The 8,907-nt window shown below is 51.1% G+C and overlaps 1 protein-coding gene across 1 annotated transcript; it reads right to left on the bottom strand.

Annotated features, from left to right (window-relative positions):
* Positions 1-1,714: 1,714 nt before the first annotated feature.
* Cimip1 (ciliary microtubule inner protein 1) lies at positions 1,715-8,034 on the bottom strand. Its single transcript, XM_050152947.1, has 4 exons — positions 7,967-8,034; positions 5,244-5,325; positions 3,670-3,771; positions 1,715-1,876 (listed from the first exon to the last, which is right to left on the bottom strand). The coding sequence occupies exons 1-4, from the start codon at positions 8,032-8,034 to the stop codon at positions 1,715-1,717; spliced, it is 414 nt and encodes a 137-aa protein (XP_050008904.1).
* Between the last annotated feature and the right edge of the window lie 873 nt (positions 8,035-8,907).

Genomic DNA, 8,907 nt, shown 5'->3' with positions numbered 1-8,907 from the left:
AGAGAGGAGAGTCCCCATGTGGCAGGAACTTGTCTGCTGGTCTCCCAGCCCTGATGGTAAGGGGATGCCCTGATGCTGAGGGGATTCTGTCCCCTAGTGTTGGACTCTGATTTGCCATGAAATCCCTTTTTGAGGGGCCGTAGAGGGGTGAAGGGGTAAAGGCCTGTGGTCAGAACTGGGAGAGGTGGGTCTTCGAATCTCCCTAAGAGGAGGGACTCTGGCTTCAGCAATGGCTCCACCAAATGAAGGCTCTCCAAGCCCATCAGCCAGTCATGGAACACCTCCTGCCCACAGTTTAGACAGGAGGAAGAGTCATTCATTGCGGAGAAGATGACCGACTCAGACCAGATCTGAAGAAGTTGCAGACTGAACCCCAGGACTGGAGCTGTGGCTGAGTCCTTGCCTAGTGTTCAGGAGCCTGGGCTTTATTCCTAGCACACAGAAACCTGCTTTGGTAATTTATGTCTGTAATCCTAGTCCTTGGGAGGCAGAGGCGGGAGGATCAGAAGTTCAAGGTCATCCTCAGATATCTAACGGTTCCACACCAGCCTAGACTACACAAATCTCAGAGTCAGCAGAGACCAGGAACAGCTCCCACAGTGTCCCAAAGCTCTGCCTGCCTGCTTTGGAGCATACAGCTTGTGATGCCTGCCACACAATACTCTTCCTCTCTGATCACCTGGGAACCCCTCCCACCTGCTGCTGGAGGACCCGGTGGAAAGCTGCAGAACTGAGCAGGGGACGGCAGGAAGGAACTGTTAGCTGAGGTACAGTTGTCCACAAGGTGAGAGCGGCAGGAGGCCTGGGTTGGGAGGCCAGGCTGTTGAATGGGTCAGGTGTGCTCAGAAAACTCAGGAAGGGACTCTGGGAAATCCACCTGGTGGCCTTGGCCTGGTCGCTGCCCTTGAAGCTGTGGACTTCCTGAAGTTACCTCAACAAGAAACCTCAAGCTATCTCATTTCTTCTGAAGAGAAGCTGGTGAACACAGAAGCCATGAACCAGCAATCTCACCAGCAAGAGGAGGCTGGGAGAGGCCATGAGAGCTGACACAGATTTTCACAGGAGGTTCCTTGGGACTGAGCATCGGGTTGTGAGCAGGCTAGGCAAGCGCTCTACCACAGACCTACCTCCAGCCTTCTTTCTATGTTCAGAAAGCATCTTACTGGGTTTCCCAGGTTACCTAGCTCACTCTGCTCCCCAGGTAATCTTGGAGTCTCTGTGTAATGATGGGCCTGCACCACTGTGCCTCAAGCTGGGCAGGTGTGTTAAAGTCTTTTCTTTTTTGAGACAAGATCCCACAGAACTCAGACTAGCTTCAAACTTGATTTGCCGAGGATGTCCTTGAACGTATTTCTTCTGCCTCCGTCCCCCAAGTGTTGTGATTGATACCGTAGCCAGTATTCTGAGGTGTTGGAGCTCAGTGCACGTATATAAGCCATCTACCACCTGAGCTACATCCCCAAATGTGCTGCTTAAGAGTTAAATCACTGTTTCCCAAAGTCATAGAGAAGAATTCCCACACAAACAAACAGACAAATAAACCAGAGTATCTATTTTAGCTTACTTAAGCCAAAAATCTTGGAAGCACCACTAAATGGCAATGCCCAAGGCCGACTGTTACTCTTCAACACATCCGTTGATATGGGGGAGCTGTCCTCAGGGAGGCTTGCCCAGGTACAGGGCGCATCCCTTCTGATGCGGAGGCTGGTGACCTTCAGTACACGCCTTGCTCAGGCCAGTGCAGTTCTCGGGCGTAAGCCCCTTTGCAGCTGCGGATCTCTGTGTCTTGCTCCAAGCACTTGTTCAGGCCTGGCACCCCAGATCGCCACCCGATGAAGCCCTGAGTGGTCTGTGGGACTGGAGGTGATGGATGGACCTGAAGGAGAAAGGCAAGGGGTGAGTCATAGGTGCTGACAGGAGGAAGGCCTGCATCTCATGGTGGGGCAAATGGTCATACGTGCCACGGGAGTGTCTGCAAGGTGCCCATGGTGCCATATGAGGCCTAGGATGGAGAAGACAGGAAAACCAACATTAAACAGTGTGTGCAGAAATGTGTGTGTGTGTGTGTGTGTGTGTGTGTGTGTGTGAAGGCTGGAGTTTGGCTTTTGTGTGTTCATTAAGTTTCCATTCTGCTTCTTTGGTAACACTGATCAAAAGCCACCTAGGGAAGACACTGACTTATACTTCCAAGTCTCAGCTCATCAGCGAAGGCATTCACCGCCGCATGCCGAGGTAGAAACCACGGAGAAATGCTGCTTGTTGGCGCACCCATAGCTCACTCATAGGGTCAGGGTTATAGGCCTTTGTTCTAAAGCCCAGGGCCACTTGCCTAGGGATGGCGCTGCCTGCAGTGGGCCGAGGCCTCTCACATCAGGTTATAATCAAATACGTCCATAGGCTAGCCTGAACTAGGCTTTCCTTCCAGAGGACTATAGGCTGTGACAAGTTGACGAGGCTGAGACACATGCCTTAGGGTTTCTAGTCCTGTGATAAAACACCATGATCAAAAACAAGCTGGGGATGTAAGGGTTGATTTGTTTGATCTTACAGCTTGGAGTCCATCATCCAGGGAAGTTAGGGCAGAACAGGGCCAGAAGCTGGAGCAGCTGAAGCAGAGGCTGTGGAGGATGCTGCCCATGGCTTGTTGCCCATGGCTCGTTGCTTACGGCTTGCTCAGCCTGCCTTCTTAGAGAACCCAGGACCCATCATGGGCTGGGCCCTTCCACATCAATCAGTAATTTAAAAACTACACTGCAGTCTTGCCCACTGACACATCTTATGGAGGCATTTTCTCAGTTGATAGTCTCCTTTCTCAAATGCCTTTAGCTGGGTCAAGTTGCTGTAAAACTAGCCTGACGTGTGTCTTCCTCAAGGGCTCCCTACCTTGTCTCACGGAGTCTGTAGCTCACTGGTTCAGACAGACTGGTGGCTCATGAGTCCGGGACATTCAAATGGGAACAGCCTGCCACGAGGGGTCTGCCCACGGGCTCTGGTCACCCTGTGGAACATCGCCTGCCCACTGCATTCCTTGATTTTTTTGGTTGAGGATCCCTTCCTTGTTTGCCTCTGATTGCTTACCCAGCAGCAATGACTGGCGGTCACTGCTCTGGAAATGCTGGCGTCTGTCCCCAGGCCTGCAAGCACACTGTCCATAGAACCCCGCTCCCTAAGGTATTCCAGTAACCCTGGGATACAGTGACGAAGGAAGGAATGGAGACACAAACTCTGGGCCACTTGTCCAAGACAACACAGGAGCTGAATAGTAAAGCGGGACTCAGGCTCAGATCTCATTGTAAATCTTGAACCTCCCTTACTTGCCTGCTCCCATAGATTGTGTGCACGTGTGTATATATATGTGTGTTCATACATGTATGTGTGTTTGTGTTTATATTTACATGTATGCATGTTTGTATGTGCCTGTGTTTTCTATGAGCATGTTTAGAAATCCATGTGTGTGTACGCGCATGCCTGCTTGTGTTGATATGTGCAGGTATGTGTGCATGATTAACATGTCCATGCAGGTGTCTTACCAGCGAGGTTCCCAACCTGGTTGTGGGGTTCTTGTGGCTGACAGCATGGCCTTGTCCTCACCCCTGGTAGTGGAAAGACCACAGTTTGCAGTAGGACTTGCTTCTTTCTAAGAAAATGGTATAAAAACAGCCTGCAAACCTTGATATATTTGTCCAAGGGGCTCACCGGCCGGACACGGAAGTGGCTGGGCAGCTCAATCTTAGGCTTTGGGGTATGTGGTTCTTCCTCACCTTCAAGCAGCTGAAACGGAACCCCAGAGATAGGAACGTCAGGCCAAGGCTTCAGGGTGTGGGTCCTTCATTCACATGTAACAGAGAATACTCGTGGGGTTCTAAGTAGAGATGCTACAGCCCCAGCACAAGTAGAAGATGGCAAAGTGGATCCGAGCTGCTAAGTTAGTCCTGAGTGGCCCTTGCTGAGGCCCCTTCTACTAGTCTTCCAGCCTAAGAATTAACACCCCATCATGGGACCAGAGGGGACATCCCTGGTCAAGAACTCAAACTAAAAACTGCCTGCGCTGACTCCAAGACCAAGCTTTCCAACCAGAAATGAATGCCCCACACCCTGGGAGATTTTAGAGCCATTTAAAACTCCCTGGAAACCCAATTTAATTACACACGAGGAATATTAATATCGAATCACTCACGAACAGTACATTATTAAGGCCCCTACTTTATGCATCGAATTTCAAACCGTATAACTATCTAAGAATTTTAAAAACCTCATTACAAATGGCATAATTTCAAAGCTGTGCAGTGGGTGGGCTGCGGGTGGGGCTTGCGATGCCGTGAGTTAGAGGATTTTGAACTATGCGGTTCTGGTCACTGTGTTCTGGCAAAGGAAGAGGACCTGCCTGGGGTCTGGCCAGAGGTAGCTATTTCACAAACAGGCCAGCCCAGAAGCCCTGTGGGTACTATGAGTGTCTGCATAGTGTTTGTTGTTGTTGTTTATAACAAGGACCCACTCCCTCTAGAAGCTGAGCTTATGGTGGCCGCCTCTGTGACCAGCACTGTCTCTCCGCCCGTGTCATCACAGCTCGGCTCATTCTGTCATCTGTCTGGACCCTAGCAGACATCTGAATGTTTGACCCACGCTTTGGGGAAGGCACTGTCTCAGTTACTCTTTGTCTCCAGGCCTGCAGAGGGGCCCACAGACCCTACACCCCAAGTCATGTGAGAGCTACCATCCTACTTCACAGAAGGGAGAGGGTCAGGTGGCCTCAAGGTGAGGCTGAGGCCAGCTGGCTCCTCGTCTTTGTGCCCGCTTTGCCAGTCTTGTGCCCAGCCATCGTTCTTTGAACTCACTGGCCTTTTTAATAAAGTGGGCATGCAGCAGCAGCCCCATGCGCCTGGCTGCTGCGCAAACCACAACGTTGGTTTAGAGGAAATGCCTGGCACACGCCTTGTGCCTTGAGAGTGCTCTGCAACCCCTCAAAGGAACCTCTGGATTCAGGGGAACAGAAAAAAGCTAATTAAATTGTGTGTGTGTGTGTGTGTGTGTGTGTGTGTGTGTGTACCCGTGCCTGCATATGTGAATGCCCGAAGCGGACATCAGCTATCCTACTGTGTGGCTCTTACGCACGGTCATCAGTCCCTCTCTTTCATTTCATTCTTGCCCATTATCGGAAGGTAGCCATTTATTTCCTGCCATCACTGGCTACAGCCTGGAGTCAGGGGTGGAGAAGAGGGGGCCCCGATGAACTTCTCAGTTACCTTCTCCATGGAGGTCGTTAAATAGCCCCACTTTGTCGGCCAGTTTTCCTGGGCTTCGTATTCAGCCTTCAGACGGTATCTCCTGAGAAACGGAAACACTTAGGTGGGCAGTGATGCTCTCAGAAAGTCCACCGTGCGAACCTCTAAACCTGTGGAGTCCTGGTGGCTTGCCTCTGTGTCCTGCGCACTGACTAGTGGGCCTGCAGGGGATCTGAGTGGGGCTGGAGCAGGAGAGAGGTCAGTGCCCTCAACAGAGTCTCCCTTAACTTATGAAGAGAGCCTGGCAGGAGAGGAGGAGGTGGGAGAGATGGTGCAGGTGGGACTGGGGCTGACCACTGCAGGGGCATGTGACTGCTAGCCCTCTTAGGCTGGGGGCCTTACTACCCTTCGAGGAAGAGCAGCCAGAGGCAGACATACCCGTGGACTGCGGTAGTGAGTTGAAAAAGACACTTAGTCCTGCAAGTATGGACGTAACAAGTGTGAACTTGACATCCAGACCTTCTTGGGGTGTTGTCCTCAGATCCCCCACTCCAGCCCCACCCTTGCTCATTCCACATTAAACACAGTTCCTAGATGCCCACGAGTGGGCTGAGTTGAGGGGCAGCTGGTGAGGTGATGTGTCAGGCTCTGCAAACACTGAGTTCAACTTGATCCTTCACTTGAGAATCAGAACCTGCACCCCTCCCCAGTCTCTGCATGTTTGGGGTCTGGCCAAGTTATATACCTAGGCCCAGAGCCTGGAAGACAAAGTCTATTTCTTTTTGTTTTCCTTTTCATATGTGTATGTGTGTACATTTAGTGTTTGAGTGTGTACGTGTGTGTACATTTAGTGTTTGAGTGTGTACGTGTGTATACATTTAGTGTTTGAGTGTGTATGTGTGTGTATACTTAGTGTTTGAGTGTGTGCATGTGTGTGTGTACTTAGTGTCTGAGTGTGTGCATGTGTGTGGAAGTCAGAGGACAGTTCACAGTGTTCTAGGGATCTGAACTTAGGTCATCAGACTTTCCCTGTCACACTCCCACCTGCTGAACTGTCCCTCCGAGTCCCAGAGTCTATTTCTTATAAAAATGTAATGGACATGAGCCTCAAACAGGAGCCACAAGCATGGCTGTAAATTTCCCATGGCCACATCTCAAGAAGGAAGTAAAAATTGCCAACTCTCATGAATTTTCATGATACTTTTTTGGGAGTGAACTTTTGAAATTTATTAATTTCCCATTTCTAGTTAACCTCACATTTGACCATGGCCATTGCCAGTGCTCTGGAGTCACGTTAGATACCAGAATCTGGAGGCTCTAGAGGGTCAGTTCATATGGGAGGGGCCTTTTGGTCTGGATATCGAAGGATATATGGGAGTTTGTCTAGTGGGATGGGGGCAAAGGATAATGTTTCCTCTTGGGTGGTAATAAACACCTTTAAAATACTGAGATTGTGTGGTTCGTGGAAACGATGCTGTTTCCCACTTGGGAGAATTATACAGTTTCCTATAAAACAAACAAAGCAACAGTTCTAAGATGAAGCAGGTTCTTCATCAGGCTCCATCATCAATTGTCCCCATGGGTGTGAAGGGAGGTGACAAGAGTCACCGAGATGGTTACTAGGGAGCTTACAAGGAGAGCCAAGGGCCTGTCATCCCAGATACTCGGAGGCTGAGGCAGGAGGATGGTAAGTTGAAGGCCCACCTGAGCTATGGAAGAGTGAGTTTAGACCAGCCTGGGCGACTCGAAATCAAAAGTCAGAAAAACAAAGCTGGGGCTTCTGGGGCTTCTGGGGCTTCTGGGGCTTCTGGGGCTTCTGGGGCTTCTGGGGCTGCTGCTGGGGCTGCTGGGACTGCTGCTCGGTAGCAGAGCAGAGGCTTGACCAGAGTCCTACCCAGGGCTGAAGCAGAGGTGGGAAGAGGAGGAGGGGGAAGGGAGGAGGGGCTGCAGCTCAGCAGCAGAGCACTCTGCTTCTCGCTTCTCAAAGCCTCAGAGTCATACCCAGTGCTGGGGGATGGGGGTGGACGAGAGACAAATGTTTCTTGCACCAGACTCTTCAGAGAATAGCCTTTTGCTGCTCTTGGAGTCAAGGTCTCACTACGTAGCCTGGGGTGGCCTTGAACTCACAGAGACCTGTTGGTCTCTGCGTCTCCAGTGTTTGTGTTAAAGATGTGGGAAACCAAACCCAGCCCTGGGTCTTTTAAAATTAACATTTCTTCTTGTTTCAAAGAATCGAGGAAAACCAAGAAAGGCCAAACCTCCAATGTTTGTCAAATATTAGCATTTTAATTTTTTATCTTCTTTTAAAATTCCCTGTTGGGGTGCTGGAGAGATGGCTCAGAGGTTAAGAGCACTGGCTGCTCTTCTAGAGGTCCTGAGTTCAATTCCCAGCAACCACATGGTGGCTCACAACTATCTGTACTGAGATCTGGCGCCCTCCTATGGCATGCGGGCATACATCGAGGCAGAATGTTGTATACATAATAAATAAATAAATCTTAAAAAAATAAAAAAAATTTCCCTGTTGGAATTCTTCCAGTCTCCGCGGCGGGCAGGAAGGAGGGGTGTACAGACTGAGGTGTTCCTGTGTACCCAATGTTGCCCCCTCTCCTTCATGTTCCTGATTATCATAAGAGCACTCCTCTTGTGCCTAGAGATCGGCTGTTATCTAGTCTTGGCGGGGAAACTGAGGCCGCCAAGGTGTGCGCTTGGCAGGTGAGAAGGGCCTGGCCCAGGGGTCTTACCAGATTTCGTCCTGGGCCACAAGGTTCATACGCTCTGCGGCCGTGGTGCTGAGCGGCTTCTGCGACATGGCTTCTGGGGTCTCCGCAAACCTGTGATCTCTTGCCCTAGACTCTGCGTCCTTCGTTGCTGGGGGACCGGTTGCCAGGTAACACATGACGCTTAGGCGGAGACCAAGGTACACTTACAGGGGAGGTGGGTCCCTGGAACTTGCCGCTGCTGATCTCTGCCCTCTGAGCGCCCTGTCGCGTGTCCCTCTGAGTGACCTCTAGACCTAACACCAACATCCCCACTTCTGTTTTGATACTGGGAATTGGTCCCAGAGCATGGCACACGCTCCACCACTGACCCAGCCTTCACAGGGTCTCCTTAAGTTTCTCAGGCTGGTCTCGAACTCATTCTGGAACCGAAGCAGACCTGTGCTTTGAGATGCTCCTGTCTCGGCCCCCTGAGTAGTCGGGATGGCCTGGTTGTACCACCAATCCTTGTCCCTGGCCCTTTTCAAAACTTAAGCCTCAAGCAAGGAGGTTAGAGCACCCATCCAGGTGCGGAATCCCAAAAGCACAGAGCTTGGCGATGTCTATTAGTAAGAACACATCCTGCCCGAATCCTGGGCATCACAAGCCAGCACTGCCAGCCACCTCCAGCCGCTGCAGATGCCACTCTGCCCTCCCTGCACCTCCCTGCAGAGCTATCCGGCCTCCACAGGATCTAGTACAGGCTGGCTTGTCTAGCCAGGCTTCTCTAGTCTGCTGAGGTCTGTGGGAAGTCATTGGTGTTGTTCTGAGAGTCCTCCCGTGCGTTTTTCTATTCCCGCTCAGTATTCTACCCACCCCTGCTCAAGGACAGCGGGTCTGCGATGGTTTGACCTGTATTCACGCTGAGATGAGAAGGGATAGTACCGCCAGTGTCCTTGCTCCTGGGTGAGTGGGTCCTCGGGTCG

The sequence above is a fragment of the Alexandromys fortis genome, unplaced genomic scaffold (genome assembly GCF_014885135.2).
Source record: "Alexandromys fortis isolate MF-2015 unplaced genomic scaffold, M_Fortis_MF-2015_v1.1 scaffold_81, whole genome shotgun sequence".
Lineage (NCBI taxonomy): Eukaryota > Metazoa > Chordata > Mammalia > Rodentia > Cricetidae > Alexandromys > Alexandromys fortis.
Note: the sequence above shows the minus strand (reverse complement) of the source record. Positions and strands in the feature narration are given on the sequence as shown.